Source organism: Aotus nancymaae, unplaced genomic scaffold (assembly GCF_030222135.1).
Source record: "Aotus nancymaae isolate 86718 unplaced genomic scaffold, 86718_ANA_hifiasm-v0.15.2.pri h1tg000059l, whole genome shotgun sequence".
Taxonomy (NCBI): Eukaryota; Metazoa; Chordata; class Mammalia; order Primates; family Aotidae; genus Aotus; species Aotus nancymaae.
Window position 1 is genome coordinate 16,632,376 of NW_026988473.1, and position 25,367 is coordinate 16,657,742.

Sequence of the window (25,367 nt, forward strand, 5' to 3'; positions counted from 1 at the left end):
CTGGTATTGAACTCCTGACCTCGTGATCTGCCTGCCTCAGCCTCCCAAAGTGCTGGGATTACAGGCGTGAGCCATTGCGCCCAGCCAAATGCACTCTTCCACTCTTCTTTCAACCATGCTAGAGACTCCTAATCTGGGGTTCAAGGCATCATATGATCCTTGAACAATTTAGAGTTTCATGTGGAATTTTATATGTTACATTCAGACATTTTTCTGGAAAACGAAATTGCTTTTATTATATTCACATGACCCCCACAAGGTTAAGCACTTCAGTTCTGAAAAAAATGCTAACCTTCCTTCCAATATGGCGGGCGAAATTCTCCAGACGAAGTCTTGTAATTGTTGTACATTCCAGAAGCCTAGAACCAACTGGACCCATTAGATTAGCTTCAGAATAAATGGAAGGGAATCAAGGAGCCATGCTCATGAGCGCTAGAATGTGTGACTTCATCTTGTGCTGAGATGGAATCAGGATTTGAAGGAATCCTGCATTGTTGAAAAGGCCCTGCCAGGGCAGCTGATGACCTAATAGTTAATACAGTAACACTGTGATTTGCTCCAACACTGGAAGAGTTTCCTACCATTCAAAGACTTGAATTTCTGGATCAGGGCCCCCCAGACCCAATCCCTTTCTCCTCTTTCTTCTTTGTGCCTTAAGATGCAACCCAGAATTGCTCAGAGTCAGCAACAGGAGTCCTGGGAGTGGGCCTCACCCCTGGGCCTGGACTGAGCTGCACTACTGACTCTCCTCACTGTCAGTATCTCAGCTCTCCTGGGCTCTGCAAGACCCTGTGGTGGGGCCCAGAATCTCCACTCCTTATCCCAGGCACTTCCTTTTGCACATCTCACCTTTGGCGAGGAACATGGGCTTGGGGAACACACAGTCTGCCATGGTCTAGCTTGGAGAACCTGCAAAGTCATCAAATGAGAGAGCTAGCAGCACAGAGCTGAAAACTGGAGGCCAGAGAGGAAAAGTGACTACTTCCCCACACCATACCTGCCCTCTCCTTGTGCCATCAACAATTTCAGCCTGCCATGGACTCCTCATTCCTGGAGGGAAGCATGGCCTCTCTCCTTGGGTGCCTGCTATGGCTTCCTCTTTTCCTCTTTAGTCCAGTAACCACTTTGTTCCTCCCCAATCCCTCTCAACAATTTTTTTTTTTTGAGACATGGTTTCCTCATGTTACCCAGGGTAGTCTTGAACTCCTGGACTCAAGCAATCTGCCTTCCTCAGCCTCCCAGAGTGCTGAGATTATAGACATGAGCCACTGTACCTGGCCAGGAATCTTTAAAAAATGCAAATCTGATTATATCATGCTCCTCTGCCTAAAAACATGCAATGGCTTTATGATGGCCTCCAAGCCCTGTTGTCTGGCCCCTGCTTCTTTCTTTAGGCTCATTCACACTCTCCTAGTTGTGTGCTGAAACTGGCTTCTCTGAGCTCACAAGAGCCAATGGGAAATATTCAGGAATTTGTTGGTAGCTGGAAATTGATCACAGTGGGGATATTTTATACTAGAAAAATCAACAAATGCTAAAAATCCTATTTTTTTTTTTTCTGGAGAGCTGGTCGGTCAGGCCACCGCCGCTCCATCCCCACTGTGCCGTTCCCTCACAGGGCTGCTGGCACACTCTCTCCTCTTTCTTTGCTGAGTTAACTCTCTTCTTTGACACCTCAGCTCAATTCTTACTTCTTCCAGGAAACGTCTGTGATATATCTGAATAAGTCATGTCTCTACCCTTTACCTTTTCTTCTTAGCCTGTATGACATTTGTAATTTTACACGTATGAGGAATGATGAGCATCTCTCTTCCCCATGGGAATGTAAAGTCTCCATGGCAAGAGAGATCATGCCGGATTTCACTCACTCTCTTTGCTCTATCACCTGGCACAATACCTGATAATGGAAACTCAACATCTGCTGAATGAGTGAATGAATTAGAAAAATACACACTAGACAAGGCTCTGGCTTCTGTGGCAGGACTACTTTTGTTCCTGCGTCACCACATTCTCCTCTACATTTTCCAGTCTCTCTTGCTGTTATGTTTGTCTTGTTACCAAATTCTGGCCAGTGGAATGGGGATGCTCTGTGTCCTCCATTTCCAGCCGTGTCCTCTAGAATGCCACAAGTATCTCTCTTCCCTGCATGGCTGGAAGTGAAGGAGTCACAAGACAGAAGCAGACCAGATTCCCGAGTCACCAGTTGGAGAAGAGCTGCCCAAATGAGTCATCTGACTCTCCTTGAATTGAGAAAGGAGGGAGACTTATACTTTTATTGAGTTAATCTCTGAGGTTTTGGGTTAATTTGTTACTGCAGCAGAATCAGGTTTACCCTGACCTAAAACACCATCCCAGTTGTCATTAACTCCTACCCTTTGGGCGGGTCATGATGTCTCTGAACCTCGGTTTCCTTAGTGATAAAATAAAAGGATTCCACAGGTGATAATTGAAATCCTTGCAATGTTAAAATTCACTTATTCTTCTGATATATTTCCCTGCATAGCACCATGTGCAGGTACCACAGATGTTTGCTAAATAAGAGAACTGCCTATTTCTGAAAGCCTTTTCTCCAGATGAAAGCATTTTAGTGTCTTAGAAGTTCAGAGTGATTACTGAGAATATTTAAACATCTAACATGCACAATATTGATCAAAATAACAAGGGGGACATTTCATCAAGAGTCTGGGGAACCTTCAAAGATCCACCCCTTAGCCTGGTAGATGCTTCCTAAGCATCTTGCTCTGTCTGCCCTTAGAAATGTGGCCTCAGCACTTTCAATTATTTGCAGGTCTCAGTCTCTAACTGTCTTAACTGATCCGCTCAGCTGACTCTGTAAACTGCCTGTCCCAATAGGCACACTCTCATTTTTCAAAAGAACCTAGCGATGCCTTTTTTCAGTGGCTTGTCATTAAAGGCCACTGTCTGCATCTCAGTAACCAAGAAGCAAACGTCACATCTTTGATGAGATGTCTCAGGGTGGCTGGTTGGGTAGCAAAGGTAGCTCAGAGTCCTGACGACTCAACTGGGCTTCAGATCCCCTGGGGTCTATTCTTCGCTCTGCCATAGGTTTATTGTGTGTGAAAGAGGCAAAGGCAAGCTCTTCTTCTTGGGCTGGGGTCCCTCTTCCTGTTATAAAAGAAGGCCACTGCAGCTGCTGTCAGCTCAGTAACCATAGTAACAATGGACCACGTGACAGGTGTCTGATCCCCATCAGACATCTTCTGATATTAAGTGTTCTTCATCCTTCCCCTTTAACCCCACCCCCAAATCCTGTTATGAGTAGTGGCACTGAGGGTCTCCCAGGGCAGCTGTTTGAGCATAGGAGACCTGGAGCTGCCAGCATTAATTAAACCTCTATTTCCCCAAAACATTTTGCATTGCCAGGCCCCAGAGCCAAGAAAACCTCCCAGGGCAGCTCATATGTGAGAGATTGCTAAGGCTGTCACCAGGGACCACAGTGATTCAGCTCCAGTTTGCAACAAATGGGGCTCAGCAGGAAAATGTGCCAGCATACAGCAGGCACACAATACATACTTGTGGGAAAGTCAGCTTACTAAAATGGAGCTCATATCACAAATGGGATTCCTTCAAATCATTGGAAATTCTGCATGAGATGATCATGTGAATTATTCCACAGTTATTGAGTGCCTGCTATATGCACCCATGGGTGATGACATGGAGGCTCTGAAGATGTTAGCTTGCTGAAGGAATCCCAAGTCCATGGGGTGGCCAAGGCTCAGGGGCACATTGGGAAGTATGTAGAGAGGAGTCTGGAGGGCTTCACAGGGACCGTATCACAAAGGGATTTGGATAAAAGTTGAGTCTTTTGTGTTTATCCCTGGAGATCCTTTGAGTGCTGTTACTCATGTGAATGACATGATCAGCTTTGTATTTTTGACAGTCCCTTTTGGTGCCCCTCAAGGAAAGAACTAGAGGGAGACTATTGTTTTGACCAAATAATTAGTGTTCTAGAACTTCTGAATCCAGGCCTTAAGACAACTGACAGCTTCTGCTCCCTTCCTCTTAGAACCTAGCCACCATGCTGTGAGCAGCTCCAGCATCATGGACAGGTGACATAGAGGAGAACCAAAATGCATGAGTTGACAGCCCCATTGTGATCCCAGTGGCAGCTAGCACCTACCGCTCAGCACGTGAGTGCCTCATTGCGCCATCTTGGACGTTCCAGGCCAGCTGAACCCCCAGATGACTGCAGTCCCAGAAGACAACATGTTGAGCAGGAAAACCACCCAACTGAGCCCAGCCAACCTACAAAATCATGACAAGCAACAAAATAACTGATCTAAGCCAGTAAATCATGGGTGGGTTTTTTATGCAGGTGTAGATAGCTGAAAAACTGGAGGATGGGTCGGATCCCAGGTGGTGGTCTGAGCTGTAGCTCAGACGAAAAGGTCTGGCTGGAGAGGCTGTAGATTTAGGAGACTTTGGCTTCATAGAAATGTGAAAGCTCTATCGTGGATGAAATCACCTACACCCCTTTTCACACATGCCCAGCACACCTAGAGCACAGCTGACCCACAGCAAATGTTTGCTGAATTAAATTCAACACTCCACATAATGAAAAATACTAAAAAGTCACTATTTTCTTGAGCTAAGACAGTCCTCCTCATGCCTGGAATTCTAATTTCCCCTTGCTGTAAGCATATTTTTATGCTCACCCTCTCTGAATCAAATGTGTACTCCTAGCTGCTGCGTTTGATCTTCTTTATCCTCCTGAGACAAATCCTTTTGGGTGTGGACTTGGAATCTGCAAACATAAGCTTGGGTTCAGGGTGATGATTTTTCTACCTGTGCACCTCTCTTCTGAGCCTCAGCTTCCTCATCTATGTATAAAGATAAGAATAACTGCTGACTGAATTAGGTGACAAAGGTGAACTCTTGGGTAACCCTCAGGGGATGCAGCTGTGTTGTTCATCTTCAGCAGGACACAGGTGCAGCTTCAATCCAAACACCCCATGGGTTCCCTCTACCCGTGGCCTGTGCCTTTTCCCTGTAAGAACCATCTTCCAGGTTGGGGAGCTGGGAAATCTCCAGCTTTGTGTTTGAAAAGCTCTCAAAGGACCCAATTTGACATCCACCTTGGCCAGCCGCTAGGGGAAAAGGAGGGTGAGCAAGGGGCTAGTAGTCTGGGAAAGTGACTCCTAGAGTCGCAGACCGGGTTGGAGCCCAGGTTTGTCCTCTAACACCGTGACCTCCGCAAGCTCCAGCACTTCCTGGGACGAATTGTCCCCTTTTGTACACAAAGCATTAAGACTGGCCTGAAACAGCCCCAAGGCTCCTTCCACCTGGAAGGCTCCTGCTCCCGGTGGGGTGGGGGTCCGGTCACGTGTTGGCGGGGAGGGGGGTGCCGGGTGACGCGGCTCCGGGTCCAGCCTCCTCTGACGTCCTCGCAGCCGTCCTCCCTCCCTCCGTCCCCGCCCCTCTGGCGGCGGGAGAGCTGCTGGCTCGCCCTGATCCCGGGAGCTGCCTGGAGGCGGGCCTGGCCCCGGGAAGGTGCGTGGCGGCGGGACCCAGCCCCGCGCTGGGAGCAGGCACCATGGTGCTGTCGGTGCCTGTGATCGCGCTGGGCGCCACGCTGGGCACGGCCACCAGCATCCTTGCGCTGTGCGGGGTCACCTGCCTGTGTCGGCACATGCACCCCAAGAAGGGGCTGCTGCCGCGGGACCAGGACCCCGACCCGGAGAAGGCGAAGCCCGGCGTGCTCCGGTCGGCACAACAGGTGAGCGGGGGGCGGCGCGCGGGCCCTCCCGGAGCGAGGGGCGAGGCGGGGTCGCCGGGCAGCTGCAGAGCGGGAAATGGGGTGGAAGGCGGGCGTGGATCTTTGCGCGACAAAGCTTGGCGGGGAGAGGGGACAGCAGAGGCGCTGGAGGACAGGCCAAGGAGTCAAAAAGGTAGGAGGATGGGAGAAGCTGGGGGATGGGGGAGACGTGGAGGAGAATTAGGGAGGGCGGACTTGTGGGGACTGAGAGAAGAATGGGGGCCAACAGAGAGCTGAAGGGAGGGGGTAGGAAAGGGGACTTGGATAAGAATTAGGGCTGGGAGGGGTAAAAGGAGAGGGAGGTTGGGAGGGCAATCACCAGGGTTATGGAAGACCCTGAGAGGAACTAGAGAATGAGGAGCTTGCAGAATTGGGAAGAGGACTGGGGTCTGTGAGAGGGAGGGGGTGGTGGTTGTGAAGCCAGGGTAGGGCAAGCTCTGCCAGAGCTGAGAAGAGGGAATGCCTGGAAAGCCAGAGGGGAGGTGGCCACGGTCCTGCAGGAGCTGGGGAGCTAGGGGGTCTGGAGAGCGGAATCCCAGAGGAGCCTGAAGGGTTCTCCCCCAGCCCCCAGCAGCTCTGAGCTCCAGCGGGTCAGAGGGGGTTGCTATGGCCTCCCCCAAGATGTCTGCAGATATCCCTGGAGACAAGAGAGCTTTTATCCCATGCATTTGCTCACAGCCAGAGCCCCTTCGTGCAGGAAACAGACATGTTCCCATTGTAAAGAGCAGCAGAAGGGGTCTGGGGAAGCGGTTTGGAAGGATTTCCCTGCATAGGCTGTGACCTCCAGGATGCATTTCTGCAGCTTGCAGAATGTTCTCTAGAGAACCAAGAGGCAGAGTCTTGCTAGAGTGATTTGAGGAAGACTGGCCCTGGGGCAGGGGCATGACTTAAAGGCTCTCCTAAAGGTCCTCTAGATCCCTTATAGACCATGTTGTTCCAGGAGTGACACTAAAATGCTGTGGCTCCATCTTCCTTTTTCCAATCAATAATTCAAAAGCTCAGAGGACACAGTTGCGTGGGGCCCGTGTCAGTCACTGTACAGGGAGAGTGGAGAGGAAATGGCTGCTGTCCTTGAGGCACTTACAGTCCAGGAACAGTGACATTGACACTGGCTAAACAGGAACAGGCTGCACAGCAGGATGTGGGACTGGGACGATCTGGAAATGGGAATAGTGGACTCCCACTGTCCAGAGGTTGGAGGCCCTTCTCCAGAAGTTGTGGCCGGCCGCCTCTCAACCTCTCCTGTCCAACATACTTGAGGAACAGCCACTCTCCTGCCTTTCAGTGATGTCTCTCCAGGCACCATCCCCTCCCCTTCCCAGAGAGAACCACTGGGAAAATAGTTGGTGTAAATGACCTCTAGGGTCTCTTCCAACTCTTTGTCTTATTGATGACAGTAGTCCACAGAACGGCTGATCATCTGTTAAAGACAAACCAGAGTGTGTCTCTTCCCTGCTTCAAATCCTCCACAACTTCTCACTGAGCTTGGAAGAGGTCACAGCAAACCATGACGTAGCACACACTGTGTGCCAGGCGCACTGTTCAGAGTGCTTTACACTAATTAATGCGTTTCACGACCCAGTGAGGAAGCCACAGAATGATCTTAACTTAAAGATGAGGAAACTGAGGCTCAGAGAAGGTAAGCGACTTGCCTACAGCTGCACAGCTAGAGAAGTTGTAGAGCCAGACTCTGGCTGAGCTAGTCTGATTCTGGAGGCCACACTCTTAGCCACTCCTCTCCATCCCTCACCTTCTTTGACATGGCAGGTGTCTGCCTCTCCAGCCAAGCTCATGTCAGTTTCTTCCTTCATCAGCAGTCTTGGCCTCTCTGGATTTACGATCATTCTTTAAGGACACCAAGCTCTTTCCTGCCCTTTCATTTTTCTCTGGCCTTTCATACAAATAGCTCCTTCTCATCCTTCAGGTCTTTTTCTGTTTAAAGTCTCAGGGAGGATTTTGCCTACTGACACATGAAACAAAACACCCCTTCCTGTCATCCTTTCCCATATTGTTCCTTTCAAATCCTTTTATGGCACTCTTTACACTAGGAAGCAATCTTTCATGTTCACTTACTGGTGTAATATTTATTCCCAGCACCTATTCAGTGCCTGAAAACTAGTAGGTGCCCAATAAGAAATTGTGGATGAATAAAGTCATCTCAGGGGCCATTGGGGGGTGGGGGGATTATTGTCTTCAAATGTGGGTGCATGTACTATGTCTTTGTAACCAAGTGCCAGCTCAGTAGGGGCATAATAAATATTTGTCGCTGTATGATACCTGCCCATCCACATTCCCTTACCTGGTTCCCTTAGTGACACGGATTTGGGCAAGTTGGGGCTGAATCTATAGGCATGAATCTGTTGAAGCTGACATCTCACCATGACTTGATTGCCATTGTTCTCAGATTTGTTCAGTCACTGGCCCAGATGAAGTAAACAGAGAAAAGACAACCAATTGACATTTCAACGAAAGTAAAGAAGGTGGTGTTAGGGGTGGCAGACAGACAGGAGGGTGATGTATGTGGCACCTGCTGACAAGGAGGGCAAGAGCAGGGAAGCTCTCTGAGGATGTTCCTTAAGGAAAGAAGGTATGGGGGCTGGAGAACAGGGGTCTGGGTGACTGTAATCCCAACAGAGGTTTCCAAGGCTTAATAGCCAGAGTCTCTGTAACTCACTAGTTGTGGCTGCTGGAAAAATTCTTTGGGTTTGGAGGCCATTCCTAGCAATCTGATTTCTGACCCTGAATGGCAGGATGAAGTTGAAGTTTCTAGTGATTTTGAAAAGAACTTGGAGTTTTCCCAGGGGTTTTGTTTGTCTATTTTTTTTGAGACAGGGTCCGACTCCATTACCCAGGCTGGAGTGCAATGGTGTGATCATGGATCACTGAAGCCTCGACTTCCTGGGCTTAGGTGATCCTCCCACCTCAGCCACCCAAGTAGCTGGGAATACAGGCACATGCCACCATGCCTGGCTAATTTTTTTGTATGTTTTGTAGAGAGCGGGGGTCTCACTGTTGCCTAGACTGGTCTTGAACTCCTGGGCTCAAACAAGTTGCCTGCCTCGGCCTCTCAAACTGTTAGGGTTATAGGCGTGAACCACTGAGCTCGGCCCCCAGGTATTCTTAATCTGGTTCCACAAACCTTCCACCAAGGGGTCTGTAGATAGCATTTAAAGGTTGTGGGCTTGGATAGGAAAAAACTTACATCATTATTTTCACTTACCTCTAACTGAAACAGTATTTTCTGTAAGTAGGAGTAGCAACAGAAACCACAATGTATTATCCATACCTGTGACTTTGTCCCCAAGGGAAATCACAGATAGCTTGGTAGCACATTACAGCTCTTGCAGATGGTTCACATTAGATTTACACTCATCTCTTATTCTGAATTATGGTACTTATTAAATCTCCTGCTAGACTCTGTTATTTAATGAATTAATAAAGAAGCAAACATATAGCTACTTCACAATTTGGTTTTATTAGATAGTCCTTTGTAGCCCTGAGTCTTTTATTTTCTGCTTTTTCCAACAATTCAGAGGAAGTGTCCCGAGGCAGCCCTTGGCCATTTATTGCCTCTCACGCCTCCAGCTGGCTTCAAGTTACAGTTCTTTGCTTTACTGAAATCCACGCTCTGGACCCTTCATCCTGCCTTCTTAGACAGTGCCTCACTCTCACTCTTGTGCAGCCCTTCCAGGCATGCAAGGAATTCAGTCTTACTATGCCACCCACTCCTGGTCTGGCCGGTCACCTGGGACCTCTCTGTCATCAGCCTAGCTCTAGAAGCTTGATCATGAGGCAGTGACCTGGCAGCTTGAGCAAGGAGACAGAGCAGGGGGGCAAAGCGAGCATGATGGTTTCTCCCTCACCGTTACTCCTGAATCTATTAGTGAGCGGCGGCCAGACCCGTGGGTTCCTGCCTCTGAATTTCCTCATCACGCTTGTCCACACAGGCTGCCACTCAGCCCACTTCTGGGTCCTTTCATGGGAAGTCCTCCTTTTGCCCAACCTAAAGAACTTGGGAGCAAGCAGGGAGAACTGCTCTTTTGCCTCACCCCATGCCTCTGTCCTTTACCCTTACCACTTGGCAGCCACCCGTGTCCTGTTTTCAGAAAACCTTCCTTTGCGTGGCCTAGTTTTCTCCCCACACGGCGCCTACCTTGCTGTGCACTTAAGTGAATCTTTTCAAACGCCAGAGAGGTCCCCTTGGTGACCCCAGTGCTATCTCTTTGAAGCTAACACGTGGCTAAAGGCTTTATTGAAATTACTTGGCCCACAGCAGGAGTTGCCACACATTTTTTTAAGACGGAGTCTCGCTCTGTTGCCCAGGCTGGAGTGCAGTGGCATGATCTCAGCTCATTGCAACCTCCACCTCCTAAGCTAAAGTGATGCTCCTGCTTCAGCATCCTGAGTACCTGGGATTATAGGTGTGTGCCATGACGCCTGGCTAATTTTTTGTATTTTTAGTAGCCAACCTTTGCCATGTTGGCTAGGCTGATCTAAAATTCCTGAGCTTATGTGATCTGCCCACCTTGGCCTCCCAAAGTGCTGGGGTTATAAGTGTGAGCCACTGCTTCTGGTCCCCAGATCTGTTCCATCCACCCCCCAAGCCTCCCACTGTCACATGTGACCAAACTGTACAATCCCATCCTCTTTCCAGCAGAGTTGGGATCACTAAAGTGGCTTTCAACGGAATCTTAGTAGATTAGCTCTAGAGTTTTATAAAATAATATAAATAAGTGCTGAATTTCTCTTTCTTTCCTTCCTTCCTTCCTTCTTTCCTTCCTTCCTTCCTTCCTTCCTTCCTTCCTTCCTTCCTTCCTTCCTTCCTTCTTTCCTTCTTTTTTTGACAGAGTCTTGCTCTGTCATCCAGAATGGAGCTCAGTGGCGGGACCTCAGCTCACTGCAACCTCTCCCTCCTGTGTTCAAGCAATTTTTTTGCCTCGGCCTCCCAAGTAGCTGGGATTACAGGTGCCTACCACCATGCCTGGCTAATTTTTTGTGTTTTTAGTAAAGATGGGGTTTCGCCATGTTGGCCAGGCTAGCCTTGATCTCCTGACCTCAGGTGATCCACCCACCTCGGCCTCCCAAAGTGCTGAGATTACAGGCGTGAGCCACCGCGCCTGGTCTGAATTTCTGTCAAACGATATATGTATAGTGAAGTCTTCTCAAGATCAGATAATTTTTCCTTCATTTTCCTTATATTCTTGACAATGTCTGGTATGATGCTGAACACATGGCAGTGTTTTGAATCAAATCATTACCTTGCAACCTAACACTGAATAAAAGAGGGAAGGCACAAAGGAGTACATACTGCCTGGGATCCCCTGACACAGGCTTTGAAACCAGCGCAGTTTATTTATGGTGTTACCCTGGGGGACAGGAAATGACTGCAGCGGGTGGGAGAGCTTCTGGGCTTTTGTTCATGCTCTGCCTCCTGACGTGGGTGCTGGTTACAGGGGTGTGTTTACTTTGTGAAGATGCATCCAGCTCTTCATTTATGATTTATGTACTTTTCTGTATGCAGTTATACGTCAGTAAGGTTTTTATTAAAAAGTGTCATATTGTGACATATTTGTGAACATTAATTGAGTACCAGCCCAGTATTTTTATTAACAGGAGGACTTCAGGGCTATATTCAAGAGATGTGAGCCTCCTTTTTCTTTCTTTTATTTTTTTTTTAAACTGCTTCCTCAGCCCTGTTTGCTTTTTGCTGTTTCTCCCGTGGCCACCTCTTGTGTGCTACATAAAGGATTCCCCCTTGGGATTGGGACTTTAAGACCATCACTGTGACCCTATTATAAGTCCTTCCACCTCTTCTCCTCTTCCTTAGTCCTCTAAAGCAACACCTTCTCTGATCAGTGTTAATTCATACATGTGAGAGTGAGGATGGACATATGCTGCATTTCATTAGTTCATTCATCTAAGATTAATGAGCACATGCTAGGCCTTGGGATATGGCAATGGAAAGACAGACATATGCTCTTCTTGATAAATGGGAAGCAATTGCCATGATAGGGGAAGCACAGGGAAACCTGGGAACCCTGGGTGGGGGGTATTATTTCTGCCTTCAGCCTAAAGTAGAACTTTATCCAGGGTGGGCTGGTTATTCTCCTGAGGTCTCCCCTGTACCTTAATGAGCACAGAATGCCCACAAATTGCTAACCCCACTCCTGGAACTGATTCGACTCTGGAAGGCTGTAAGGTCTGACTTCCATGGATTCTCAGACTTTTAAAGGACTAATTTTCTAGCTTACTATTAGCTGATCTCCTGACTGGTGAAATCACCCATTCATATAAACTACCACCACCACAACAAAGTATTTCCGCAGAGTAATAAATAACAGTGATGACTAGCTAACATTGATCAAATTCTTTAGATGTGCCAGTCACTGTTCTAAGCATTTTAACCATACTAAAATGTTTTTTGAGACAGAATCTCGCTTTACCACCCAGGCTAGAGTGCCATGGCATGGTCATGGCTCACAGCTGCCTCGATCTTCTGGGCTCAAGTGATCCTCCCACCTCAGCCTCCCAAGTAGCTGGGAATACAGTCACATGCCACCATGCCTGGCTAATTTCTTTTAGATTTATTTTTATTTAGAGAGGGAAGGATGTTGGAGGCTCCACACAGGCTCATTGTCCATATTATTCTATGTTGCCCAGGCTAGTCTTGCACTCCTGGGCTCAAGCCATCCTCCTGGCTTGGCCTTCCAAAGTGCTAGAATTACAAGCGTGATCCACTGTGCCTGGCCATAACCATATTAGTTTTAATTATCACAATAACTCTATGAAATGTGCATAGTTATTATTTTTCATTTTACGGAAGAAATGTGAAACACAGAAAACAAGTAACATATTCAGTGGGAGAGCTGGGAATAAATTTTACAAAATTTGGCTTCAGATCCCACACTTTTGACTACTAGGCTGAGATTAGCAGAAAAAAGTAGTCAAAATTTTATCTGAGCCATTGTGTTTCCCCAGATATAGCATGAAAGTGTCTATAAATACGTATCTTCGCGGGTCAACTTCAGAAACCTTTCCCAATGCTTTGGATTGCTTTGCTGCCGCCATCACACTTCAGGCATTGGGTGCAGCCCAGGGCCCTCCAGAGAGATTTTACACAGTAAACATGTTTGGGCTGGTTGCTTAGCAGCATGGAAGACAGTATGAATTTTTCATCAAGAAATTCGCATATTTCGAGGAGATGAGCACATACCCACTGGAAATACTAGGTTCTTCAAAGCACTCATATGTGGGCCCCTAAGCCCGTGTCCCTCAGTCTTTTTCCAGTGGCAGGTCTGACCTGTCCCATCTCTCTTCCTCCCCTAGTTCCTTCTTTTGGTACAGTTTGTAGATAATTCAGATACATGGCTCTTCTCTTCATGGAATTGACGATTCACTAGCACCTTTTGTTAACTCCAGCAGAAGACGCTGCTGCATCCTTTTCAGATTTTTAGATACTGGCCAAGTTATGAGGAGGTACCTGGGGCATAGGAAGAGGGATAGAGAGGCCATTGGATCACGACGAAGGAAACACCTGAAAGACAAACCAGAGGTTGGTTCCAAGTCTTTGCAATTTTGAACAGTGCTGCAATAAACATACGTGTGCATGTGTCTTTATAGTACAATGATTTTATGATCCTTTGGGTATACACCCAAAACCACAGTGGCTGGCAAGTTTTTAACAAACATTTGCTGTCTGTATTGAATGCCCATTAAAATGAGTCCAGATGGGCAACCCGTAAAAACATTTCACTGTTCGTAAGTCTCGTGAGAAAAAATGGAGTGTGCATGCAGACATCCTGGCTGCCCTGTTCTTCCATCAAGTTTGCACCTGCTGCTCTGTCCATCAGATATGTTATTATTGTCATCTTTCCCATTCTGTTCCCCCAAGCTTTAGCCCCTCATGGGTCCCACTCTGATTTGCCCCGATACCTGGGCCCTGCAAACCCCATCTAATCGAGGCAGTATTTGATGTCTTTCAATATTTCCTTATGTATCAATACTCTCAGGCCAGTGCGATGGCTGGAGGAGCCTTGCCCCTCTCCAGAGCCAGTTGCTGCCCACACAATGAACCTTCAGGAGGAGTTCAGTAAGTCCCAATTCATTAGATAAAGGGTGCCTCCATTGCCTTATGTTATAGAAAAATCCTGGGAGATTTTTTTTACCCAGTGCCTAAGAATGTTACAGTGATATTTGGGGAAGTTGATTGGGGTTTTGGAGTGGACTTGGAATGCATTATAATTTCTCCCATTAAAATAATGGAGTACCAGTGCCTGCTTTCTGAAATTTGCTAATCAGCATGTTTCTAGGAACAGATCAGAGTCAAATAATGAGGGGGAGTCGCATATATGAATATGAATGAAAATAAGAGTAAGGGGGAGAGGGGTCCTGTGAGAATTCTGTGAAATTGAGTCAGTCCATCTGGCATAGACCCTAGAATATTTTGACATATTTCATTGACTCTTCTCCTTACCCCCACCTCCACTCATTAAGTCTAAGACATGCTTTTCCCTCATAGAAAATCGAGCAGGACTTAGCACATAGCAAGGGGAAGCGAGGAGACATGTCGAATGACTGAATACATTGATGAATGGATGGGTAGACAAATGAGGAGGCAGGGATCTGTGGGGCTGCCACCTCTGCTTGTAGCCAAAATAAAAGCTGCAGGCTCAGAGAGGCAGGGGAGGGAGCTGAGTTCACAGAAGCATCTCTGTGCTTTCCTTCAGTGGCATATCAAGAAATCAAGACAAGCAGGGAATATGTGGCAACTTCACTTTTTACAGATTTCCCTCCCTTTGATTCTCTGTTCATCTGGCTAATGTCAGAGGGAGTTTTTAAAATCTTCAGTTGCAAGGCCAATGAGGTAATACCCAAGGAGACGTTTTATGTGGAAGAGCATTATAAACCACACAGATTGGACTCGCTGGTAAGAACGGCATGATGAAAAGGCTATAGGTTTATTGAGGCAGGATTGCAAAGACTTTACTTTTCAAATAGAATTAAGAAGGATGTTTTGGAAAAGATCGTGTTTGAAGATAAAGATAAGGTTGAGGAAAAGCAGTTTGGTAGAGCAACTAGAGGAGCTGACTGAAACAGCTGCAAGTCTAGAATATCTTCTGTTAGCTTCAAGCTTATTCTGCATTTTTGAATCCCCCTGCACCCCACTTCTCAGAGCATATTGCCGAGCATCTTAAAATACACTTCCATTTCCAGCACAGTCACTTCCCATAGAAGGAAGGGGAAGCTATCAGAGAGAAATACAGTGAATGCAGTGATGTGGCATGAAGAGAAAATATCCACATGATTTGGAGGGCTTCGCTGCACATTCTTTGCAAGTGCGTCATCTAATGATCTTGTCTCTTACCAGCAAATAGAACAGATCCTCTAAGTGGCAACATGACTATCACCCTTTGTACAACAGCCTCCATACAAGACGCCTAGAGACAAAGAACAGAAAGGAATGAACACGAGATTAGGTGCCTCCTAATCTCACCACGCTGTAGCCTTGCATTTGATTTTGGTACCCACTGGAATTAATTTTAGGTAACAATCTTTGAGACCACTCAAAAGAAAAAATTAACTCAGAATGAAAACGTTCATTTTTATAATCAAGATGCTGAGCTAAAATGGGAATCAAATGAGACTTAAAAACCTGAATTTGGATTCAGACTCCACCATTTCCTAGCCAGATCACCACGGCCATTCTGAATCCCCATTTCCTCGTTTATGAAACAGAGATTCTACAAGGTTCTCTAAGGTCATATGGAAGAATTAATTAGATGACACTTATGAAAGCACCCAATAGATTCAGCACCTGCTGTTGCTCAAAGGATATTTTTAAGAATCTGTGAATTGCTGGGAGCAGCAGCTCACACCTGTAATCCCAGCACTTTGGGACGCTGAGGTGGGTGGATCACGAGGCCAAGAGATCGAGACCATCCTGAGCAACATAGTGAAACCCTGTCTCTGCTAAAAATACAAAAATTAGCTGGGCATGGTGGTGCGTGCCTGTAATCCCAGCTACTTGGAGGCTGAGGCAGGAGAATCACTTGAACCAGGGAGTAGGAGGTTTCAGTGAGCTGAGATCTCTCCATTGCACTTCAGCCTGGTGACAGTGAGACTCTGTCTCAAAAAAAAAAAAATCTGTGAATTGTTTTATTATTTATCCTTTACCAAAGCAATGACTTGTCTAGTCACCCTGCAGGAAAGAAAAATTTCATTAAGAGTATTCTAGATGTGATAAATGAAATGTGTCTGCTAGAATGAAAAGGGAGCATGAACATTCCACTTCTAGGATGATTATTCCTTCAATAAATATGTCTTGCATACCTGCTATGTGCAAGGCACTGAGTTAGCCCTCGGGGCAGTGCAGTGACAAGGCAGAACCCATCCCTGACCTCATGCAGTTAATATTCTAGAGGGAGAGATGTTCATTGCACAGTCATATACATAAATATATATTTACAATGGTGGTGTAATGAGGGAGCTCAGAGGATCTCCCAGGGTAGTGACAGATGATTAGTGCTCTGATCCTCAACATCTCTGGAGATCCCTTTCATACATGTATATTTAATTATTTGTAAAGTGTAGAAATGTTTATATACAATGTATATTGCTGTACAAATACCTCATGCACATAATAAAGCATGCACAAAGACAGACCTTTTAAAACAATAAGATAAAAATAAATTATAAAATGAAATCCTGTTTTCTTTCTCCATACCCCAAATGGACTATCTTGCACACCTCTGTGGCATACAGGTAGTGGCATTTACAAGGTAACGGCATTTGGATGAGGGTTTGAAATATTCTAGGGACAGGCATGTGCAAAGGCCCTGTGCAAAAAAAAAAAAAGAACTATCACTTAAGAAGGACTGAAAAAAGGTCAAAGTGGGCAGAGCATGGAGAGCACAGGAAGGAGTGAGGAGAAGCGAGGGGTAGGTGAGGCCAGGGAGGGCCACACAGGGCCTTCTGGGTCACTGCAAGTATTTGGGTTTTAGTCTAAGAGCAATGGAAGCTACTGAAAGGTCTCAGGCCAGATATGACATGGTTGGATTTGGGTTGTGAAAAGATCATTCTGGCTGCTGTGTGGAGAACAGACTGGATGGGAGAGCAGCGGAAGTGGGGATATAAGGGGGAGGTTATGGAGAGAGACAATGATGGCTTGGGCCAGGTGGCAGCAGTGGTTTGGAGAGGTGATTGGGAAACAGACATGCTTTGTCAATGGGCTGGGTACGGGCTCAGGAAGAGGGAGGAGTTAGAGATGACACCTGAGTTTTCCACTTATCCAACTGGATGGCAGCATTTAGTGAAACAAGGAACACTCGGAAAAGAGGAGGTTATGACTGTAAGTTCTGTGTCCACTTTAATGTAGGTACAGTGGGAGGAGTCTTGGAGGCGTCTCCATGAAGAGGCCAATTGTGCCTGTGGATCTGTAGGTCTGGTCCTCGCAGTGTAGGTCTGGCTGGAGATGTGTGTAGGGGAACCATGTACAGGAGATCACAAGCACAGCCCTGAGTGTGGCTAGGACCACAGGAGGAAGAGAGCAGAGTGAAAGGGAGGAAGGGCCTGACACAAGAGCTGATGGACACTGACATTTAATGACCAAGCAGGGCATGTCTACAGGTAGGCAAGGAGGAGTGGTAAGAGAGGAAGGAGGAAAACAGGGAAATGTCTTGTCAATAATAATAATCAGAGAAGAAGCGTATCTAAGGGGAAGGGGTTCATCAACTGGGAAGGCCACTGCTGAAAAGTCAAATATATTCAAATCTAAAAATATCTGTAGGAATTAGACCATGAAAGTCATTGGTGGTCTTGGAAACCAGCAGTGCCCTTCAGCGGGCTGATGGGGTCTTTTAGATGGATGGTGACTCAGGTAAATGAGGAAATGAAGACAACTAGGACAGACGATTCTTTTGAGACGTTTGACTGCAAAGAGGTTAGGGCAGTAGCTGAGCAGGGAACGAGAAGTCAAAGGAATGCTGAGTACATTTAAAATCTGATGAGAAGAAACCAGTTGGAAAAGAAAGATGTATATTCAAGAGAGGGGGAGAGAGAGACTGAAAACAGGTAGTGTGAGGCTCCTGCAAGAGCCAGTGGAATGGGGTGCAAGACTCAGGTGGAAGGTCTCGTCTTGAAGGGAGGGATGCACCTGCTGCCAGGTACTGGGAGGGCCTGTGTGCAGGCTTTGTGCAGACCAAGGATGGCAGGTTCATGTGTCTGGCAGCAGGATGCTAAGGGGCCTCCATTCGCTTAGTTTCTTTTCTTTTTTCTGGTGAAGAAAGTCTGGGGAGAGTGGAGAAATTCTCAAATGCAGGCTTGAAGGAGGAGTTTGGGAAAAGGATCTCCAGGCAGGTCGGAGAGCCTATTGAGGTTGGTGACATGACTTTGTCGTGGAGCCATCTGCCCTGTCGAATGACTCCAGCAGGTCACACTCATCAGTACAGCTGGGCCCATCCAGCATCAATTGGAGTTTTGCCAGATGGCATCAGGGAGAGGACGGGGAGCCAGGAGGGGCTTTAAGACTCCAGACGGTGTTGTTGAAATGATAGACTATGGAATCAAATTAGAGAAGTTGGACACTGAAGTGAACAGAGGAGAGAGTAGGTGGCTCCCTGGTCTTAGCTGAGGATGGACAGTTGTGGAGGGGTCCAGCCAGATGGCTGGAATGAAGGGAGGCTGAGGCTGAAGGTGCGACGCTTCGTGGGGGCTCTGAGAGTAAGATGCCCCATGGGTCAGAGATGCCAGACCATCCTTTAGTTCCCTCACCACGCAGGTAGGGGTTGGGGTGAGGGGGCAGAGTTAGAGTGAATAATTGATGTGCTTAAAGTTATTATGGAGAAGAACAAGCTATCAACAGGCAAATGAGTCAGAACCAGGAAGTCAGCAGTCAATGTGCCATGTGGTGCTTCTGGAATTGTTCTTTATTTTAGGAAAATACGAGACTTCCTCTCATGGAGAAGCACCTTGAATCTGCAAGCTCTGAAGCCCATGGGATCAGGCAGGGTGGTTGCGGCCGTGTGCTGGAGCCTGGCTGTACTGATGGCTTCGAGTCTGGAAAAGGGGGTTGATCCCACTGCCTGGGATGTAGTGACATCCGCAGCTCTACAGACTGGTCCAGGCAGAGGCATAGCAGGCCCAGGGCCTCCTAGGAACAGAGGAGGGATGCTCTGCTGCTGCAGCTGCTGCCCTGTGACTCCCCCAGGTGGCCTTCGGGAGCTGCACTAATTGCAACAGTGAATGAAATGGTAATTGGATTAATACGTGGCATTAATAACAAAGTCCTCATTAATCGACTACTGTAAAATGATGTAACTTTATGTGTTAGATGTGCAGAGGTGGGGAGGCACTTGGGCTTTGGGTTCCAGTGCTAATCCGCCCCTTCCTTGATGACCTGAGACCACCATCTATGACAACCTTCCTTTGGCTCAATCTGGCCACCTGTTAACAGTGTCATCATGGCTGAATTTTTGGGAATTAAATCAAATAATACACTAATGATTTTGCCCAGAACATAGTAAGTGCCAGGCTGGAAATCATCCCCTTGTGCCTCCAGAACCCCCGAAGGCTCCCCTCTCAACCCCAAACCTGCTCCTTTCCCACCACCTGCTCCAAGCCTATCCCCATTTTCTCCCCCTCCACACGCTGGCCCAGAAGGCCCCTGCCTATTGGCTGCATTGCCCAACTCCCCTGCCTTTTGGCATCAGGTGGAGTTGGCCCAAAGGAGATCTGAGGACAGGAGGAGTGTGAGGGGCTTCCATCGCCCCTGCTCCCTCCCTGCTAGGTGCCTAGCGGGTGGCTACATCCTCAGCTGAAGGACTCACATCCTGCCAGGTCGCTGTCTCCATTCATCACCCTGACCTGTTTCCAGTGACCTCTCCTGCTTCGTGCCCCTTCAGGCCTAGGGATGTTAGCAGTGCCCAGCCCCTGCATACTCACCATTCCTTATTGGCTTTCTTAACCCTCCATACATTTGTATATATCTGCTTTGTGAAATTCTCCTCAGTTACCCAGTTAGAATGTGCCATCTGTTCCTGTAAAACCCTTATTGATAGCATACTCAATCCATGTTAGCTATTATTACCAGCCCTAATAATTAATAATAATAAAGGAAGAGTCTGTGAGAGGAACTGTGCCAGTGAAATTGGCGAAACTCAGGACCAACAGTGATAACACCCTCTATTTGCATGAGCTTCTGTTGTTTAGAAGCCGTTTTCATTTTCCCGTTTGATTCAGCATCCACTCTGATGCATTGTGCATCTTGAAACCTTTAATACGTGCTTGCCAAGCAGATACACCTGCGGGTAGGAAGCTTTGGGGCTGTTGTTCTCATTTTGAAAATATTGGCGTGAGCTGAGGAAAAATAGTTCTCATTTATAGTAATTTGGAGCCAGGTACTCTGATATCACTGACCTTCCATGTTCATATCATATTTGGGGACATTTTGTAGACCGTTTGATTGTCAGCCCGTGTAACACAGAAGGAAATCTATTATATTTGCATCTCATTTAAAAGAAGGAGCAGCTAGATCTGTGGATGATGCTGACTGGCTTTGAGTCTGCCAAAATGTCAGCTGCTAGGGGAATGTTAGAAGCAGCACCTTAATGGCCATCCCTTGAAATCTGCTTCCTGACTAGTCATGAACTTTACACAGAAGAATCAATTTGTTGCCCAAACATGGCAGAGATTGCAGACATCTAGTGACACACAAGGGTTCTGCTTGCTCGCTCTTTCTTTCTTTCTTTTTTCTTCTTTTTCTTTCTTCTTTCTTTCTCTTTCTCCTTCCTTCCTTCCTTCCTTCCTTCCTTCCTTCTTTCCTTCCTTCCTTCATTTTTCTTTCTTCTTTCTTTCTTTTTATACTTTAAGTTCTGGGATACATGTGCAGAACGTGCAGGTTTGCTACATAGGTATACACGTGCCATGGTGGTTTGCTGCATCCATCAACCCATCAACTACATTATGTATTTCTCCTAATATCCCTCCCCTATCCCCCCACCCCCGCTATCCCTCCCCTAGCCCCCCATCCCCCAACAGGCCCTGGTGTGTGATGTTCCCCTCCCTGTGTCCATGTGTTCTTATTGTTAAACTCCCACTTATGAGTGAGAACATGCAGTGTTTTGTGTTCTGTTCCTGTGTTAGTTTTCTGAGAATGATGGTTTACAGCTTCATCCATATCCCTGCAAAGGACATGAACTCATCCTTTTTAATGGGTGCATAGTATTCCATGGTGTATATGTGCTACATTTTCTTTATCCAGTCTATCACTGATGAGCATTTGGGTTGGTTCCAAGTCTTTGCTATTGTGAACAGTGCTGCAATAAACATACATGTGCATGTGTCGTTTTTGGAAAGGGGGGCCTGAGAAGTTAGAGTTGAAGTGTATTTTTCTTGAGGCAGCTCTCACTCTTGGATTCCTCCGTCTCCTCAGCACACGGTTCCCCTGACCTGGGTTACGCTCACTGTGTCTCTGCGTGTCCAGCCTGGTTTTCTCACCTGGTTTCCTCCACGTCTGCCCGTCCCTCCTGTATGTATCTACTGGTTTGATTTACCGAAAACACTGTTTTGCTCATGTAATTCTCCCACTCACAAACTGTCAAAGTTTCTCCATTGTTTGTAAGATAGAATTCAAGATCTTTTGTTTGGCATACAAAGCCTTTAATGACCTGGCCTCACCATTCCTTTCCAACTGAATTTCTCCAACCTCAGCCTTCCTCTCCAGCTGACTCACCATGTCCTGAGTGTGCTCCCCTCTGGATGCATGTGCTGCTGTCCTCCCCATTTGAGAAGCCTCTCTCTCTCTCTCCCTGATCGTTAATCATCCTTGAATGCTGCATTGAAGCACCTCCTCCAGGAAGCCTTCTCTGATCACCAACAATGAAGAGTTCCCCATTAGGTCTTCTGTAGCCTACAGTCTAGGTATTTGGCTTTTTAAGATTGCCTTCTATTTTTATCTATCTCTTTTCTTTTTTTTTTTTTTTGAGATGGAGTCTCTCTCTGTCACCCAGGCCGGAGTGCAGTGGTGCAATCTCAGCTCACTGCAACCTCTGCCTCTCGGGTTCAAGCAATTCTCCTGCCTCAGCCTCCTGAGTAGCTGGGACTACAGGTTCGTGCCACCATGCCCGGCTAATTTGTGTGTGTGTGTGTGTGTGTGTGTGTGTGTGGTGTGTGTGTGTTTAGTAGAGATGGGGTTTCACTGTGTTAGCTGGATGTTCTCGATTTCCTGACCTTATGATCTGCCCATCTCGGCCTCCCAAAGTGCTGGGATTACAGGTGTGAGATTTTTATCTATCTTTTTATAAGTGTAAATCAGGAATAGCAAATGTCTTTCATTTTCCACATCAATCCCTATTAATAGATAGTAGCTTCCTAGAGCCCTAAGCTGAACGAACACCCTTAGCTCAGCAGGAAATAATGCTTTGATCAATTAGCTGAATGGGCCATGAACGTAGGGTAGGAGAATTGTAGCATAAGCACCTCGTATTCACCCTTTATGGAATATCTCATCTCCACCATGGGATGGTAAACTCTCTGAGGGCAGGGACTTATTCATGTGTCTCCCATGGTATGTAGGGTGGGCGAACAGATAATTGGCAGGCAACAAGTGTGTTATGATTTCTGTTTGACAGCAATGTGATGTGGAGTGGTTTGACTTAAAACCAAAATATAAGGAGACTCTTAATTAAAACAGCCTCTTGTCTTAGTTTTGAAATTATATTTTACAACTCGGCTGGTTTTTAAACTTCTGGGTTAGAGACTGATGTGCCTGAATAAAAGTGGATGGATGTCTTAGATTAGTGGTTCTCTGTGCTTTGTTTTTTCTATACTGCATCACCTTTAATGGGTGATATTCACATGGGTTTGATGGTTCTGTAGATTTATGTCCTTTCTTCTCCACTAAGAAAAGCCTATCAGAATGCAAAAGCGTGAAAGAGGTCTTATTATAAGGATAACCTTGAATATATGTTAATCAATTTTTAAATGGATACAAAATCAAATTTTTGTGCTTTATTTTATAATATATTGGCACAATGACAGCATTATAGCAGTTGCCCTAGATAATGGTTTCATCAGTTGTCTGAGCACCATAGAATTAAGTAATCCTATAGCTGGTCTGAAAGAATATTCTAACTTCAATGCCAAGGTAACTGACATATAAACAAATTTTTCAGCCTTTAATACAAAAATGACTTTCTTGGAAAAGAACAGTAAAACTATGGACACCACAAATGAGAAACTGAGAAAAAAAGATCTAAAGGATTTAAATGAACCAATCTTAAACAATAGTGTTCCTATCTGACAGAAGTTTTCAATGATGCAGAGCTGAGATCCTTCTTCTATACATGGGCTCGGTTTAACAGGAAGACTTTGAGTCCCTAGTAAATCAGTACAGCGGGACAGGGTAGGGGGCAGAAGTGGAAATTTTTGAAATCAAAGTCAAATTTTTGGAGTCACAGAGACGGTGCTCTGAGGTGAGACACATTGCTGACAGCCTCGTTGTGGCCACTAGAGATGGGGAAATAAGGATAGGGTGGCTGGAGTGAAAAGGCTGTGCTCGAGCCCAGATTACTGACCTTTTAAAATACAGCAGTTTATGATGAGTGTTGATGAGGTTGCAACCTAGTCTTGACATTGCCTCTGTTCAGGGCACAAATGAAACACATTTTCTGCACAAAGAACGTCAAACCCAGTTTCAGAACTGAGGACAACACCAAAGCTGATGCCCAAACATCCAAGCAGTTCATGAAAACAACCAGACCACTGGAGGGGAAAGAGGGGGTGGGTGGGGCTGCCAGTCTAATGATGTGGCACCTGGCAGAAAAGCAAAAGCAATGATTTAAACATTTCCATTTTTAACTGTATGGTTGGTATCCAGAGACACAGCCCCAAGAAACCACACAGTATACAGGTTAGTAGCACTGGTTTTGAGGTGGACATGGGTTCAAAGCCCAGTGCTGTCATATATTAGCTGTGTGACCTTGTTTCGATCTCCCCTAGCCTCAGTCTCTTCCTCTGTAGTGAAAATAGTTAGGTTATTTTTTATTTGTTAATATTAGGGTCTATAGAATGGAGAAAATATTAGGCACTTACCTATAGGGTTGCATGAAGATTAAATACACTAAAGTTTGTGTTGTGCATTGCAGAGTGTCTGTTACATAGGAAATTTACAGAGACTGTGGCCTAAAGAGCTTTGTGATGTGACTGCTGATATAATGCAGGGGCCACTTACAAGAAGGAAATCTCTAAGCAGGATCCTGCCATTTTGCAGTTTCCAGTCCACGAAGTTTTTTTTTTAAACTCTGTTTTTAAATTCAGTTTCCTCCAGAAATGATGGGATTCCAGCAACATACACCCTCTTCCTCTTACTGGGTTTTAGTTGCAGTGCACCTGCGGACTAACTGTACTCTGGACACAGTGCAAACTTTCCTTCTACCGTCTTGGCAGAATGCCCCTCTCCAGTGTCTCTACCTATCAGACTTCAGGGGCACCCAACCCAAAGTCAGCATCTCTATGAACCTCTCCCTTCTCCCCTTCCTGCTCCTACCACCTTCCCCTTCCCCAGGCAAAGCTTGGTTTGCTCTTACAGACTCTGCTTGTTTTTTTTAACTATTCTCCATCATACTTATTACTCTAATAATCCCCCTACCCACTCACACATACAGACTGTGCGTGGAGGTAGCAATCAGTGTTGGCCATGCCTTCTATCCAATAAAAGGCTCTCAATATTGAATGATGATTGATGGAATGAATGAGTGAATGGCTAGGCTAGGAGGGTAGAGATGAGACATCCTTCCTCCAGCCCCAGCTGGCTTCTCCTTATGTCTACCCAAGACCTCAGAATGGTAACAGACCATTGTGTCTTCCCAGTAAGGGAAGGATAAGGCCAAACCAGAAAGGCTGCAGGCTCCACAGTCCTTATTAACCGTGTGACTTCAGACTTAACCCTTCTGTGCCTCAGTTTCTTCCTCTAAGTGGGGATGACAATAATGCCTCCTCATGAGACCATGAAGTTTAAGTGAAACCGAATGGCTAAAATGCTTAGACTTGGTATCTGACACATGGTAAAGCTACATATGATGGGTTATTTTTTTCTTCAAATTTTTGTTCAGGGACCTTTCCATGGTCCTCAAATTCTTAGCAGAAACAACTTCCCCTCTCAACCAACCTCATTACCATCTGTTCTGATCTTGACAGCACTTATTCCTAAGGGAAATAAATAGCTTTTTGGGTATACTGGCTTCTTGCTGTCTACCCCACCGGAAATGTCCACTCCTTGAGGACCGTGATCAGACAGTGTTGTTTGGGCAGCTGACCACTGTCAGAAGGGTTAATCAATGTTGAATGAATGATGGAATGATGACAGACAGCAGATAAAAGGCTTGCGTTAGGGCTGGCTGGTATTCCCGCTGTGTCTCATCCTGGCCGGGTTGGGAAGGGCACCTTACTCAGCTGCCAGCAGGGCTCACCCACCAAGAAATCTCCAACTTCATCACATGAAATACCAGCTGGGAGCAGTGAGTGCCCTGGGCCAACCGCAAACGGGCTTTTTTAGATTTCAAAATAACTACAAGGAGAAAGGAGACTAGGAGAATGT

At 46.4% G+C, this 25,367-nt stretch overlaps 1 protein-coding gene across 2 annotated transcripts in view; it reads left to right on the plus strand.

Annotated features, from left to right (window-relative positions):
* Positions 1-5,554: 5,554 nt before the first annotated feature.
* SYT13 (synaptotagmin 13) overlaps positions 5,555-25,367 on the plus strand; it is a 46,157-nt gene continuing 26,344 nt past the window's right edge. The window contains exon 1 of one of the 2 annotated variants that reach the window (XM_064364994.1): positions 5,555-5,737. In XM_064364994.1, the coding sequence (XP_064221064.1) occupies positions 5,555-5,737 (183 nt within the window). Of the gene's footprint in view, positions 5,738-5,888; positions 5,910-25,367 lie in introns of those variants that run through there. The other variant, XM_021665624.2, reaches the window with a different exon arrangement.